General features: G+C 40.1%; 2 protein-coding genes across 2 annotated transcripts; one reads left to right on the top strand and one right to left on the bottom strand.

Moving 5' to 3' along the window:
- Window positions 1-10,369: 10,369 nt before the first annotated feature.
- ccdc174 (coiled-coil domain containing 174) lies at window positions 10,370-14,357 on the bottom strand. The gene is made up of 11 exons (XM_018673519.2): window positions 14,234-14,357; window positions 13,930-14,037; window positions 13,731-13,831; window positions 13,584-13,642; window positions 13,337-13,493; window positions 13,045-13,140; window positions 12,804-12,940; window positions 12,617-12,711; window positions 12,207-12,354; window positions 11,943-12,095; window positions 10,370-11,327 (listed from the first exon to the last, which is right to left on the bottom strand). Exons 1-11 carry the CDS (start codon window positions 14,273-14,275, stop codon window positions 10,699-10,701), a joined length of 1,725 nt encoding a protein of 574 aa, XP_018529035.1. The 5' UTR covers window positions 14,276-14,357; the 3' UTR covers window positions 10,370-10,698.
- Window positions 14,358-15,509: 1,152 nt separating this feature from the next.
- On the top strand, window positions 15,510-16,255 carry ghrl (ghrelin/obestatin prepropeptide). The gene is made up of 4 exons (XM_018673448.2): window positions 15,510-15,688; window positions 15,789-15,866; window positions 15,952-16,063; window positions 16,179-16,255. The coding sequence occupies exons 1-4, from the start codon at window positions 15,575-15,577 to the stop codon at window positions 16,196-16,198; spliced, it is 324 nt and encodes a 107-aa protein (XP_018528964.1). The 5' UTR covers window positions 15,510-15,574; the 3' UTR covers window positions 16,199-16,255.
- Window positions 16,256-16,603: the final 348 nt, after the last annotated feature.

The raw sequence follows: 16,603 nt of genomic DNA, 5'->3' as shown, positions 1-16,603 counted from the left end.
TGATACTGGAGCCGGCGAGAGTGACATCGCTGCTGCCAAGAAACATTACTTCCTCCCTTTACAGCGTCTAATTTAGGCAAAGTCACTGACTGTCACATATCACCATCAAATGCACCTCATTGACCTGATGTGACAACACTGAACACATTTTAAACTCTTAATTATTATTCAGCTTCTGCCTCATTCTCACGTGTGATGACTGACAAGACTCCCACATAAAATTTAGTTTTTATGGTGTAATGAAGGTGTTGTGAGTACAGTACTCAGCAGGCTGTAAGAGGGAGATACATCAAACTTCACCGACACTTCAAGACACAGAAAGCTATGACTTGAAAAAGAGTGGAAACATCATATTTTTGCAGGGTATAAAGTATGCTACATATACACAAATACATTTTAAAAAGGGTATATGTAAGTTTTCTCTGCTGTTGAAAATGCTTTTTTGTTTGGAGCAGGTGGTGGTGGCAGTTGCCTGCCAAGAGCTTCAGCCATTGTTGCATTTACAACACAAGAGGTTAGAATACGCCCTCAGGGCAGTGCTACTTCCTCAGGGTTGTCTGAGTCACTATTTGATAGTGACAAAATGGGCTGGCTGGGTCAAGGCTAGCCAGTTAGCGTGCTAACTTCAGTGGAGGAAAAAAAGAGATAGAAATAGAAGCAAAACAAGAGAAATAGAAGCAAAACAAGAGCAGCATTTCCTCTAGACTGTCAAGTAAACAGCTGTTAATGCTAATGTTGGCTACATAGTAATAGCAAAAAATTACATATAGCTCCTTTAATGCTTTTATATCTTGAATCGATATATAAATGCGGTGTTGAACACACAGTCTTGAAGTCAGAATCAAATGCAGAAAAATATATTTTTGTACTGAGATACAAGCAGAAACTATTTGAACCCACAACTGTTACTAAAACTGAGTTATCAGAACTTTCTGAGCCAGAAGACCATGACCCTGAGGCCCATCATCAAGACAGTAGAGAGTAGAGCCCATCTGGACACACAGCTGCAGACACTAGCTGTACAGCTGGAGGAGTCTCAGTGCACCTGAAACAAGCTTGCTTACAGTCTGGGTGCTAGGTACTACTTTGTGGAGAGCCGGTGAGACTCAAGTCCAGCGAGGAAAAGAACAAGGCTGCTGAAAGCTCAGTATAAAATTCTAACAGGAACAGGTGACATTTATGAAGTCCATCAAGCATGTTTCCTGCAACACAGAGAACAGCAGCACAGCAGTCTGCAGAGAAGGTGGTGATGGTCACATGGGGACCAAAGCAGCACAACGATCAACCCAAGCCAGCTGCAAAAAGGTCAACAGGCTCTAGAGGAGCAGCTACCGAGTACAGGAAGATGTTTATGGACATGAAGTGCAGTAGCTGAAACAAAAACGGAAGAGGCCCTTCACACTAAAAGTCTGTTGAAGTCATCACTGGATCTGGAGGTTCAAGGTTTTGGAGTCATTTGGCTTTGGAGAAAAGAGAGCACAGGAGACTCTCTCATGATTCTGCTGGCGGACCCAGAGAACAGTAACAAAGTGTTTCCAGGCGGGATGGTAAAAATTAGGAAAAAACAAAACACTGTGTTGGCAATGATGGAGGGAGGGAGCTTTCAGACAAGAGATGGCAGGGGAGCAACAGCAGATTCAGACTGTGTATGAGCTGGCAGAGTCTCTTCAATCATTTTTTAATTCAACTGTCACTGCTGGTGTTAAACTCAACACAAATAAATGTAACTATCTGAAGGAAGCATTTGGAACATATGGACGATATCTTATTTCACATGCCACCTTATTCTGAAAGATTGTTACTACCACCTTCATACAATTAAGGAGAGGGGGTCACACTATCACAAGATTCATATAAAATTACCAGGGGTGACTTATCTCCTTCTCCATAAAATCTCCATAAAATTACACCAACATATATGCACATGTATTTTTTATCATTGTGAGATTAAAAATGTAAAAGACATTTTATTCAAACCAACACTGGGTGAATAAAAGCTTCAATCTTTTTGTGAAGTGGTGCTCTAAGATGGGATTTCTTAATATGTATAACCATAATATGAAGCAACCCCAGAGCCCTGAAGTGTAGTATAAACACAAATGTCAAGTTGCTGCTTCTTGGACTATTTGCTGCATCTGTTAACTGCAGGTAGAGAGGACGGCGGGAGGTTTAGAGGAGGCAGAGGGTGAGCGTGGACTGCCAATGAGTCCACAGTCCCCTTCCTTCCCTTTTCACTCCCTTTCTCCCTTTCACACAAGCAAAATTTATGAGGCCATTACAAGTGTGCATGCAGTGTCAACAGTGCCCAGCTAATATCTTTATCCAACACTGTGCGGAGGGTGGGAAGGGTGGCTGGGGTGTGGGGGGGGCGCGGCTGTCAAATCGACACATGCGCTGCCCAGGAGACAAACTGCCCTCCCAGCACACAGTTCAACTGAACACACACGTAAACACTTAAGACATTTAACATGCCTCAGCATCTCAAACACATTAGCTGGCTTCTTTTAGGTAGCCAGCAACTTAAATAATGAATTCATCACAAGGCTACTCTTATTATAAACAAATTGGTTGATTAATGGAGGAAACTGAAACCTGGTCAGATGCCCAGAGGACTAAAATCAATGCACTGCACCTTCAAACACACAAACACAGAAATAAATCCAGGTATGTATATACTAACTAGGGCTTCAGTATCTTTTTGATATCAACAAAAACAGATTGTAATCTTGTTTATTTGTTCTTCCATCACTCAATACTTTCTGACTTCCCTTGCTTTTCTGTGGCTCTCAGACCTAAGCACATTTGCTCCTTTCAAGACATAAATCTCAATTAGAAAGTTAAAAATATATGGTTTTATTATGGAAAAGGGTAAATAATTTCCAAACCCCACTGGGCGCTGTAGTTTTTAGCAAATATTACTCACACAGGAGTAATTTGCTTCTGTTGAGGACTCTCTTCAGCAGCATAACAAAGAAACATGTCAGCCAGCAGTGGTGGAAATTACATTTACTCAAGTAATGCAAAATTTTGGGGTACTTGTACTTGAGTGTTTCTATTTCCAGTACTTTAAACTTTTCAGAAGGAAACACTGAACTTTCTACTCCGTTGCATTTATCTGACAGCTGCAGCAACTACAGTGGTAACTTTTATACAACTTTTAAATAAGTTAAGGACAGAAAATGCATTGTTAAATGTCAGAGATCAGTGGCTCCCAGCCTTTTTGGCCTGTAATCTCTTAAAACTCTCCAATAAAGAGAAAACCTCTCTCATTATTTATGTCATGACCCCTCTAGATTTGGAAACACTGGACTAAATGACCAAACTATGTATAAATTAGTCAAAACCAGCTCCACCACAACCAGTAACAATGGTCTCATAATGTCAGATATATCAGACACAGGGGACATTTTTCTACAAAATGAACAGTTTCACTTTCAACACTTGACACTTTCAGTACATTTTGCTAATCATACGTAGGACTTTCAGAACCTTTGCTTGTAATGGAGTATTTTAACATTAATGTTATGGTGCTTTTACTTAACTAAAGAATCTGATCTGAATACTTCTTCCATTACAGTCAGTCAGAAAACTTACTAGTAAAATCTATTTATTTTGTGTCTTTTCATTTGTTGGGAATAAGAATATAGCAATATTGCTTTGATTTATCATTATTTTATATTTGCATATTGGCCTTTTTCTCTTACATGAGGAAAAATAGAAAACAGTTTTGCAGAAAGCAGGTTTTAGCAGGTTTGATTTCTCAAAGGAACATATTGAATCTGGACCAAAACTCAGGTGTTGTGGCAGCACCAGAGGTGTAGAATTTCAAATTCAAATTTCAGCAAAGGTGTTTTTTACAACATAAATTCAGCCACCCCACGCTGTGAGTTGAACCGCGGCCAAACGTTGTCATTAGAGACTCCACAGGGCCTTTGTCCCTCCTTCTCTAATCCATCTGCTGGTGGTGAGACGCTGCAGCAGGCTTGCCATCAGCTCACTGGCACCAGTCTGTTTTACATGTGGCTGTTTGACACAACACAGCAGGAGTTGCATTATGGCCTGGTGGCAAGAGCAGCTCAGTAGCTGTGGCAGCATTAGCTCTCATTACGCACACACCAACTCATTACAGCTCACCGTGGGGTGATGCTGACAGAGAGACCCAGGCCTCCATCTGAAGCACATCGTCTCAGTGTGGAGGTGGCGATGCATGCCTGTGGAAGACGCTATTCACTGATGGACCATTAAAGGAGCCTACAGCAGCGAAACAGTGCTCTCATTGAACAGTGTGGGATGTCGAGGCAATAATGTGTTTTAATTGTCTGCCCTATTGAAAGCTTGTGGTCAAATAAGTCAGATTTCTTTCCTATTATTTCAGCATCTTTCCCTTTGTATTATGTCCTAATTTTGGACCCAAATTATGAAAAATGTATTTCAAATGACCACTTCTGGTAAGTAGGAGGTTTTAAGTGACATTTTTACTCATTTTTAATTAATTGTAGTGGTAACAGCATGAGTTTTACTAGCAGTAGTAGAAGCAATATTTGTAACAGCTGTAGAAATTGCACCAGTAACAGTAATACCAGTAAAAGAAGCAAAACAAGGAGATGGTTGCTCTTCCTCTCCTTGTACTTTTCTAGTTTAGTCCCCCCCCCCCCCCCTACTTTTATTACTTTATTAATTAGTTTATATCATGTGGCATTTCTGTGAGAACTCTGACAACACAAAACAGGTTAAACTCCTGCAGCGCTCCAAAGCTGAGATAAGCACACAGAAGAACAACTTGGATCCCTCAGAGAGAATCATGTCACGGTGAAAAGAAATGAAATCGACCAGCTGTCCATCTCAGGTGCTACAGTACAGAAGGTGAAATTAATTTAGATGGATAAACATGCTTACGTATCAGAAATGAAATGTAATAAGCTCTAATGAATGTGAGATTTTCCACTTGTCTCTCTTTTGGTCTTGCAGGACCTCACAAAAAGCCCCCCTATTGTTTTATGACCCCACTGAAAAACTAATCTCAAAGTTACTTTACGACTTAGCGGTTTTCTATCAGTGTTGTTTCATACGAGTGTGAATTTTGTGTATTTTTTTGTATGTTTTACTTGTTTTCCGAGTCAAAATGTCTTGTTGAAATGTTAAAACTTTTAAAATACACTATCCCACCTGTGAGATGCTGTGGGAGTGCTACTTTAGGTGTATTTTGATTTGTATGTGAACCAATCTTTAAAGTTTAAAGTCTCCTGAGTCTATTTTTGCAAAGCCTTTAGCATCTTCTTATGACTGTAATCAGTCATAAGGCTTTTCAGGCTTGTGTACCAAAAAAAAAACTTTTATATATTTCGCAGAGTTATTTAAAAATTATTCCTATACTAACTCTTAAAATACTCACTATCAGCATTTACATGTGTTCTGGTATTCTGGTTATTTTCCAGTTGGTTTCTTTGGTTTATTTGTTAAATGCATTTAAATATCAGATCCCAGTTTTGAGAAACCTGGATATTCTACTTGAAGTACTTTTAAAGCTCTTAGACTGTATTATTAGTTATTTTTTTTATAAACTTCTCATTATCCTGTTCTGGTTTTCTAAATTTCTTTGTGGTTGATTTTACTGATCGAGTCTTAATGACCTATTATCTTTAATGACCTTTTATCTTTATACCCTCCACTTGTTTTATGTTAATGTCAGTAATTTAAAGAATCTTAAACTCATCCCGAAAGCTTAAAATCCTATCTCTCCAGTCTATTTTTGTCTCTATAGTCACAGTCTAAACTGGCACTGTTCTTTTGTTGACTGTAAGATAAAAGATTCATTCAGCTCAGTGAGATTTTTTGTAGCATCTTCCCTGGGTTTAACAATTTATGATTTTGATTCCCACTCTCAGTTTGTGAGTTCAGTCCCCAGTTGGGTCATTGAAACTCTGCATCATAAAACCACACAGAGGATTAAAAATCTCTTACAGATGAGCGTGTTGTCTGAACTGGAGATACACCAGCAGTAAAGTGTGTGAAGATTCTGAGGAAGATCTGTGTGATGTTTCACTACAAGCAAAAGCAAAGAGACTTTAGGAAGTCACTGTTTCCAGCTAGGAAATAATCAGGTACATAATCATCCATAAAACATCATTTCTATACTTTGGTTTTTGTTCTGAATAAAAACAAGATAGACGGTGTTAACAGAGTTTTAGAGGTGTTTGGCTTTGTTAGAGCCACGTAAATTGTTCCCTCATCTCCAGTCTTTATGCTAAGCTTAGCTAACTGTCTGCTGGCTGTAATAGCTGCAGTTAACAACAGCAAGAATTTTAAACAGATTTTGGTGTGTTTGTTACAGTGATAGCACTTCCTGCTCCAGAGGCAGAATATACACCGTTCGGTTATGTGTCAGTCCAGTGTGACGGACTATGCAGTCTGGTGAAGAGGCTCCGTTATCTGTGCATGAGATGTTAGCCTCTAGGGGTATGCTGCTTCTATTACCCTTAACTGCTCAGACTCAGAGTACAAGTGAACTGAATGCACCAGTGTCCTGTGTCTAATCACCACTTTTGGCTGCTGTTGCTCAGCAAAGGTTGCACAGTGTTTAAGTCTGTCAAAGAATCAGCAATCCTTTGAGATACTTAAATGACTTCTCATAGTCCACAAAGCCAAATAACACTTTATCTTTCTAATGACAAAAGGAATTTTAAGGAGGCAAATTAAGATTCAGTTATTTAATTAGATTGACCTCACTGTGGTATCTCAGATAATCCATGAAATTCTTTATTGTATAAATCATGTTGTAAAAATTTAAAGAGTTTTCCTCTGGAAAACTCTTTCTTTGGGTGTTTTAGACAGCATGGCTGTATCTCACTGCAGCAGTGCTATTTGTGTCAAATGGAGCCATTTCTGTTGAGGATCAATATAAGACACAATCGAGAGAAGCTCCAAACTAACAACACAAAAACTCAGCACACAACCTTTCTATTACACACGACACACAATAACTGCAGTGTATCTAAACTCTGCAGGTCTGTGAGGGGATTTATGTGATTTTACCATGTCTGAAGTTTCACTTTGATAGCAGAAGGATAAACATCACAGCTCATTGTCCTGGCCATTCCTTGTTTGCCTTTCATTCCTGTGTAACTGCATTAACAAGAGGCCAAACTTGCCACTCCCTGTCCCCTCTGGATCAGGAACCTGCAGTGCCATAAAGACAACACTGATTGTCTGTTCAGGTCTAGAGGACATAAGATAGGATCTCATAAGAACTCATAACCTGCCTCATAAAGGCTCCATTAGATGCACGTAAGGAAAATCAACAGTAAACTAACCATACACTGAGAATATGTGCTAGCACATACATGACTGCTGTTCACACAGGTAATACTTTACCAATAGTCTTAAGTAAATTAAACTACTGAGAAAAATCCCACTATATTGGATCTGAGGCAGCTTCCACGTTCTGAAGGTAATTTATTATCTATTATGAAAACAGCAGGTTGCCATTTTTCTCGGCCACAGCAGGATTAAACTGCCACAACTAAATGCAGAGATCATTTCTCAGTGCAGCTGGTCTCTGAGAGGAGGGTGGACCTGCCGATGAGACACACCTTCCTGTCCCTAATAAGTGATTAGACCCATCAAAGTGGTGAGTCAGCAAGTCAAATTAAGCTGAGAAAATGCACCTTCTTCCCCACTCTGCATTAGTTATCTGTGCTGCGGTAAATTTACACAAAAGAGAAGAAGCTGCTCTGAGCGCTTTACAGCCAATATTTGTCCAAGAAAATTTACTACACATATTATTCATAGAGTCAACAGCCACGCTACCAGCTCTGTGAAGCTGTATTTAGGCACAGCGGAGATTTGAACAAAATGTTAGCATTTGGCTTGGACACGCTTACCACGTTCACCATTTTAGTTTTGCATTTCCAACATGTCCTAATTAGCACTAAATACAAAGTACAGCTGAGGAGAGTGTCATGAGTTTTGCAGGTATTTGCTCATAAACCAAAGTATTGTACAAATCTAATTTTCTATTTTGACCTGATGGCTGCACAGGAGGAAAAGTTCATCCTGTGAATATATGAAGTGTACCAAATTTCAATTTTGGTAGTCATAAGAATTCATCCTCTGCCAATCATGAACATCTGTACAAAATTTCACGGCAATTCATCCAACAGATGTTGAGATATTTGAATCAAAGTGGTGGACTGACCAACTTACAGACTGACAATGCTACAAACGAAATCTGGCTGCTGAATCATTCTGTCATAAACCTAATTAAACAGTGCCTTTCTTTAGTGTTATGAGCATTGCAGTCAAAGCTGCATTATGGATGTGTAAGAACAACTTTAAATCCTCTGTATGACAATCACTGTGAGGACCTGTCACTGTATCAATATCATTTCACCTCCCAGGCAGCAAATTTACTCAGGCAGCAAATTGGCTACAATGCAAATATCATTTCACAAACAGACACACTTATACATACTGTAAATGATAAGTACACACACACATTTACCAGGGAGGGGGGAGGAGGCAGTGCAGAAGCTGTCGGAGTATGTATTTCCCACTCTGCTCGGACTGGTCTAACTTGAGGCTGCAGGAACAAAGAGGGGAAAAAACACAGTGTTTAAGGTCACAGTGGGGTCGACAATCCACCACATCAGGAAGAGAACCACCTCCTCATACAGGAGATTCACAAAACACACAAAGTGGCCAAACTACCTATTCTCTTGCTAGACAGAGGAAACAAAAGAGCCAAAAATCAGGCCAAATATATAATTAAAAGGGTGATGGGGTGAGCTGGTCTTTGATCTGCGGTTAAGTTGTAGTTCCAGTTTGTATTACTCAAACTACTGGCAGCTATCAACCTCTCTGAAATAGTTCCTGTCTCGCTTCCTGGTGGGTTTCAGGTCTCACATGGTTCCTGTGGACTTGGACAGGGCCAGAGGTCGGAGACGGACAATTGACTGTGTCTGTGTCTCATTTCAACACATGTACACTAACGTAACCCACTAGCAGAAATACAGTGTAGTGTCTGTGATATGCAGTGAGGTTACATGGGTGACTGTACAACAGTTAGAGAAGTTACTAAATCATCTTCCACAGTTATAAATTCCCTTAGTGGCCTTTAAAAAGATTCTCTGGAACAGTACGCTAATACATTATCTGAGAACATGGGTTTGGGGCATGTAGCCCAGAATAAATGTATTCCCTCTGGCATGAACTACTAACATTATTTAAAATGAGAATTATGACTGGTTGTCACTCTAATTGTAATGAAGCGCTTGTGAGAGGTGACTGCATTTAAATGTCCATCTCTTCTCTGGAGCTGGAGACTGAAATTGTCACAGTTTGAGACTCACCACATACAGGGACTGGAGGAGGTGTGGATCTGTTTGCAAGCCTTTGTCCTCATGCTGGGCCTGAGCTGGAGGACAGAGGGAGGAGGTGATGCAGAACACCAGGATGTGTCCATTCAGGCACCGGGGAATCAGCAATGAAGAGGTTCACCTCAGGTTACTAATGGCTTAAATTTCAGCAGTACAGTACCCTGGCACCCATTTAACAGAAAAATACATTTCTGAAAGCAAATGCACTTACATCTTCCCTGCTGCTTTTTCCCAGCTGGCATGACTTAACACAGTTTGAGAAATAAGAGGCAATATACAGCAGAATATTTTTACATTTGTGTAAATATATATATATATATATATATATACAGTGCAAATCTTTTAGCACTGTAAGTTCAAACACTCATGTAGAATTGGTTAAAGACAGTTAATCACTTAGTGGCCCGATAATTGTAAAAATAATCAACAATTTTGAAATTCAATTAATGATTTAAATCAGCTCCCAAACATCCCTCCATTCCAGCATGTCAGTTGTGTTACTGTTATTACTATATATCGGAGGGACAAATCAAAACATCTGGAACCATCATCTTGGAGTCTGGGAAAACATGATATTAATTTTTTTTTCACTATTTTCTGACAATTTCTATACATAAAAATAAGAAATTTGATGAAGAAAATAATCAGCCGATTACTTAATAAAGATAATAAAGATCACTGTTAGTTGCAGCTCTAAAAGGATTCCCTATAACAGATAAGATCAATCACTGCAGTGCATAACCGGTCTGGTCACTTGAAGAGGTTTTCACAACATGAAGATGTACAGTACCATCTGGTGGATATTTCCATATTGCAACTCAATGTCCAGACTTCAATAATTTTCCACATTTCAAACAGGTGAAATCACCTAATTTCATGCCCTCTTGACATTACAAAAAATGCTTCATGAAGTGGACATTTTCTATGTTTAAGAGCTGAAACAACTTTTTAAAAACACAACAAAGAAAAGCACAAACAAACAAGTCAGAACAATGTCTACTTAAATTCCTTATATTTATTAAATTGGAAAACGCACAAGAGCTGAGACATTGGGCATCATGCAAGAACCAGTCATGCGAGCAGATCCAGTGAACAGGTGGTATTCATCAGTCAAAAAGTTACGATAAGTTTGTGCAGGTATGAGAGTCTGGTAAAACCAATAAACAAATCTCAGAAAACATCAGCTGAATTTTAAGACAAGCTCATGAAAATGTTCTTGCATGAGGTCTGATGTTCTGTTCTCTCTGTGATTTCCTAACATATTTACAAATCCCAATGTGAACCAACTACACAGCAAACATGATATTTCAGGTTCAGGTAGAGTTCAGGTAGAGTTCCTGTAGAAGGACAACATGTCATCCAGACTCTGAGAGGGACCCTGAGGGAGCTGCTGGGCCTGGTTGTGGTCTGTGGGCTCAGCCGGCTGCTGAGGCTGAGACTGGCTCTGTGGCTGAGGTGGATACTGGGGCGTATACTGTGGGAGATACTGGGGTGGATAGTGGGGGGGATACTGCAGGGGGAAGTGAGGAGGCAGGTGAGGTGGACCTGCAAACTGAGGGGGATGTGGAGGAGGAAATGGGGGATAAAATAGAGGAGGGGGGTACTGAGGATGAAAAGGGGGAGCAGACACGGGAGCTGAAACAACAGGCGGGTTTGAGGGTGGAGGCTGTGATGAGGTCTGTGGCTGTGGAGGAGCAGGATGATCCTGTTGAGGTGGAGGTGGAGGTGGAGGTGGTGAAGGAGTAGTTTCAGGCTGAGGTTGTGGTTCCTCTTTGCTCTCAGAGATTCCTCCTGGGCCCTTTGTCCACTTGAAGGACATTTTGGATTTATTCTCCTGAGTTTTATTCATCCCTGGTCTTTGTCTCTTCTCATCGGTGAAATATGCAGAGGGAGGTGCAAATTCAGAATCTCGCTCATCTCGGCACCGCGTTTTCCACTCACTAAACATGAATTCTGAAAATAAAATATTAAAATTGCTGTTAAAGAAGCTAATTTCCAGATCGAGCACAAGTGTATAAGACAGTCGAGTGACCATGATCTTTAAAACCTTTAAAAACAAACATGGTTAGGGCTAAGAATACAAAAAAGACAGATTGCAATATAAATCCTAAAACTTAATTCACTAACTACAAATTTATTGGATAGTGACTTGTGAAACCAAGAGCAGTGGAGGCCCCAGAAAAATATCCAGGTTTTTATCCAACTTCAGTGAACATTTTGACCAAATTAAAAAAAAAAACAAAAAACAAAAAGACCAAAGAAAATGCAAATTAATGTGTCTTTCCATCCATTATCACTATGCAGATATTAAGATTTACTTCGTTGAGATAAACAGCCAGTGGTTTTAATTCTGCAATCAAACAATGGAGAACAACACAGAAAACACAGATGAAGTATGGCATTTATGTTTGTTTAATGTATTAATTAACGGAGTAAAACAATTATCTCTCCACACAGATCTGCCATCATTTTTTGTCTCCTCAATGAACATTTAAATCACATACTTTATCTACATTAAGGAAATTAATTCAGCATTTTTAACACAGACATTTAAATAATAAGGTTTACCTTTGCCTCTGTCCCATTCTCTGACATGAGGAACTCCTGGTTTAGTGTCCCTCCTCTCCTGGATCTCCACTTCCACCTTCTTCACTATGCTGACTTCTGGGGCGTCCTCTGGTGGAGGCGGGGAACCTATCAAATCATCCTCCTCTTCCTGTCCTGGGAGAACCAAATTACAGAAATCTTATTAACATTCATGAGACCACTAAAATGCAGTATATAAACTGACCTGATACACAAACAGCTCAACTTCTGCGGTACAAAACCAACCTTCATTCTCCTCTTCTCTCTGCTCTTCTTCAGTGCCATCCAGCTTGGATTTCTTCATCTTCCTCTGCCTCACCTTGGCCAGCCGGGCCTGCAGCATAGCCTGCCTCTTCTCCTTCAGCCGTTCTCTTTTACTGCGCTGCTCTGTTGTCTGAAGAACAGGACAGATGCAAAGGAGAAACAAAGGTTGAGCAAAACCCAAAGAGTCATGAATCATGGGTTTTAACTAGACTGTAAATAGCTTATATTCACTGCATGAAGCACACAAGGACTAAGTGTGTAGCAGCATGACCAAAGCTGCTGGTTGATGGTTGACAGTTGATGAGTAAAACAAGATAAATATAAAAGGTCTATACGGCCATCTATGTGGAACTAGGAGTGAGGAGGGAGGCATGTTTATACTGGATGCTCACCTGGTCTCTGAGCATGTCCAGAGTGTCTCTCTGCTTTCTGCGCTGCTCTTCATCATGGGAGAATGCAAAGTAGCCCACACCAAGTTCTCGAGCCTCTGAGATGAACAAACAGACAAAAGGTTTGGAAACTAAAACCCTCGATCTCAAATGCGAGCAGAGTAGTTGTGGAAAATGCTTTGATAGTAACCTTGTCCTCTGATATCCTCGTAGTGGATGGGTCCAACAGGCCTCTTCATAGCCTCCTCCTCCTCCCTCTCCCACTCCTGCCTCTGCAGCTCTCGACGCATGTCCTCTGAGAGTAAGGTCTTCTCAGATGAGACTTTTCTACATGGAATAATCATAGAGTTGTAGTTCTCAGTATCACCCCATTTTAAAAAATACTGCCTATATCTTAAAAGTGTTATTTATTTGTGGAATGTTGTATCCACCCTTTTCCTTTCAGATCTTGGTCCATTTTCTTAAATTCTGGCAGGTCTTTCTTCATGCATCTTCGAGAACGGCCCAAAGCGTCCACATAGTCCACCCTACAGAGAAAAATCACAGCAGGAGAACAGTTTACTAACAGTTTTTTCATTGTTTAATACAGCAACACTTCCAAATACATTATGAATACATTTTTACATTTTTTATCAGAGTTTTTTGCTGATAAGATTAACACATACTTTTAAGCAACATAAAAACAAACTACATATTTCCAAAGCTAAATTGATCAGACAGTACCATTCCTCGTCTGGGTTTTGAGGAGCGGGTATAGGTGTTGAGCTGTCTCCATCGTCATCCTCCTCTCTCTCTGCATCCCGCTGTGCGAGTGTTGCTCTCTTTTTGTCAATAATCTTCTGAGTGAAATCAACCAGGAACAGACCCTCTGTCTCTTCATCTGACACATTACAAGACAAATTCAATACAACATGAATACAATTTGCTGTCCAACAGAATATCAGGAGGGTATAATTTATACTTCACCAACCTGGAAAGTCTCCTTTTGTCATCTGCTCGTAGAGTCTGGCCTTCTCCTCCAACTTGCGTCTGTTGTGAAAGCAGGAGTGAGAAGTCAGATGTTTTGATCACCTGCATGTTAAGGCAGTAAATACTCTTGAATATGTGCTGAACTCACTTTGATGTATCGAGACTGCGCTGCTCCTCGGCCAGCTGCTCTGCATCTTTCTCAGCCCTTGCTGAAACACCAGCGTTTTGTTTGTTCCAGACACTGGGTTTCTACACAAGAGCACAGAGATAAAATATGCAGGTTAGAGATCCCTACCTCTGATTATACGAGCAGGTGAAAATATGCCCTTAAATAACATATACTGTACCTTCACTTTAGATTTTGGTTTGAATCCAGCACCAGCATTTTCTTGCCCAAGCTTGTCCTGTTTGAATTGCTCCTGCTTCCTGTACAGTTCAGCTTTAAGGTCCACTAACTGTAAGAAAAAAAGATCGAGAAATACGAGTATAAATAAGTGTTTATTCTCTAGCAAACACAACTACAACTCTATATGTTAGCTGCTAGTTGCTGCTAGCCTGACAGCAAGTCAGCTAGCTGTTATTACAATTCAATTAAACGTCATACAGCCACTCAGGGTGTCAATAAAGTGTTTATAAATGTAGGGAACTCACCGACGAAGCAGTCACGTCGAAGGGTTTCTTCTTTTTATCCATGTTTGTTTAATCCTCTCGACACTGCAATATCTCCAGGTCACTGCTGTGTTAACGTACCCGGACTTCTTCGTTGGTGTTTCTCTCGCCGGTCAAATATTGTTTTACTGCCATCTAGTGTCGTTACCACGGTAACCACATCACCATAGCTTACCAGGGTCTTATATTCCTCTTATGTCCCCCAGTTCAATATTCTGTTAACACGCATCAAATTTGACTCCTTTCAAGTTAATATATTTCGTAAATATTATCCAGTTTTTTTTCCATCGGAACAAGGTTTTCAAAACAGTCATATAAACACAGTCCTAACCCCTGTCCCTGACCCAGATGAGTTTGATGAGTTCCCACAATAGCCCATGTTATATTATGTGAATACAGAGCTGGGGAACTTCTTTTTCAGGTTATCATTAAGTGTTATATAGATCTGGAGAATGCAGGACCCCGAGCGAGCCTCTGTCATGTTCCCACTATCCCACTCCATATAAATCAGGGTATTATAGGACACTAGGAACATAGGAACGGAAACAGGAGCCCAGTCCAGGCCTCCGTGTCAAACGAGGAGATGAAATGTTTTACAAATGATCTGAATATTTCCCCCCTGTTATTCTCATAATGGACCTGCCTCTTCATCACTGCCTTTTCTATCCCTCTCTCTAGACTGCAGCTCTCATGGAGAGGTCCCAGCATGAGATCAAGATCATGATATGGTCAGGTTAGGATCCTCTGACCTGACCTGCACCTTTGTGCAATATTTAGAGATTAAAACATTTAGTATCAACCTAGTGCATTAATAGTGGAAATTCTAGTATTATGTCTGACCTGCTGAAAACTGGAAATTAAGCTGTTTCAGAAATGGCAGCATGACATGTTGACTGAGCAAACACTATTAGCGATTAATTCCATATTCAGTGTATTACAGTCCAGTCTTGTAATGTTGCTGTACACATGCAGAACAGCCCATTTTATCAGTATCTCTGTGACTGCAATACTATTATCTCCATCACCCCATTGAATAGATACAATGATCAGCAGGACACAACAGAGAAATTTCTACTTTGTTATCAATTTAAACATTTGAACAGTCCAGTGTTACCAAGATATAACCCTGTATGAAAGAGGATGGAAGGTATATAAAGGTATGAAGCCAGACACAGCACTCTTGACCATCTTAAGGAAAAGGAACTATGATCTGAGCCAATATCAGATTGATAGCAGCAGATTAGATTTTTAATCTTTTAACCCTGTAGGTTGCTTCATCATTTTGTGTGTGGTAGATCAAGCAGAGGAGATATTTGTTCCATCATGTTTTTAAAAAGAAACACCTGTCTGCTGGTTTTTCTGTTGTGTTCTCTGACCTTGTGGTGCAAATCGACCAGCGCAGGCTCCAGCTTTCTCAGCCCTTCACAAAAACCTCAGGTAGGTTATTTTCTGTTAGGATTCATTGAAAAAAAAGAAGCAGCAATAAAAAGTGTAAGGCTGAGATGAGGTTTCTGTTATTTTTCTGGGTCAAACACAGAACAAGGGGAAGTCGTCTAGAGTCGGCCGCCAAGTCATGGAGGAGCCCAGTCAACCCACTGGGGACAACCACATCACGGTGAGTGGAAATCATGTTCATGACCACAGAACACCAACTAAAATCACCCTGTAGCTATTTTATGGTCTTCCTCTCCTCTGAGTAGGTGAGTGCCCCCTTTGAAATTGGCATCACCATGACAGCAGAGGACTTTGAGGAGTACGGCGTGGTGCTGCAGGAGATCATTCAACGTCTGCTGGGAAACACAGAGACAGCAGGTACGCCCAACCAACACCTCTGGTTTATGCACAACAAAGTTCCCTTTGGCTGACAAAATAATCAAATGTACAATGTTAAATGTTCTTTTAACATAATCTCTTTTTTTGTTTTCAGAGAGACCATCACAACTGTGAAGATTGTGGACAAGATTTTAAAATTTGCTGTCTCACTGCCTTCCAACTTCAGCTTCATTAGATAGTGATCATTAGTATATGAGTGAAAATAAGTGTCCATTTCCTGTAGTTCCTGTGCTTGTCTCATTTCTTTCAAAGCTCATTGTGTTCTTTAGATTTAAAGCTCTTAAAACACTGTTACTCAGACTGTTCCTAAATAATCTACAATCTGTACCATTAAATCAGGCAGACATGACCAATGTCCAAATCATTACAAAATAAAATCTGTTCAGAAGGTAAAACCATGTGTATGATTTAACAACATAATCTTAACTCAAGAGATAACATGGTTGAATATGAATTACAAATAATGCAGTTTGACTATTGTTACATATGGAACATGAGTTTAAATTATTTCATCAAACT

Source organism: Lates calcarifer, linkage group LG12 (genome assembly GCF_001640805.2).
Source record: "Lates calcarifer isolate ASB-BC8 linkage group LG12, TLL_Latcal_v3, whole genome shotgun sequence".
Lineage (NCBI taxonomy): Eukaryota > Metazoa > Chordata > Actinopteri > Centropomidae > Lates > Lates calcarifer.
The sequence above is the reverse complement of the archived record's forward strand: the minus strand, read 5'-3'. Positions and strand labels throughout refer to the sequence as shown.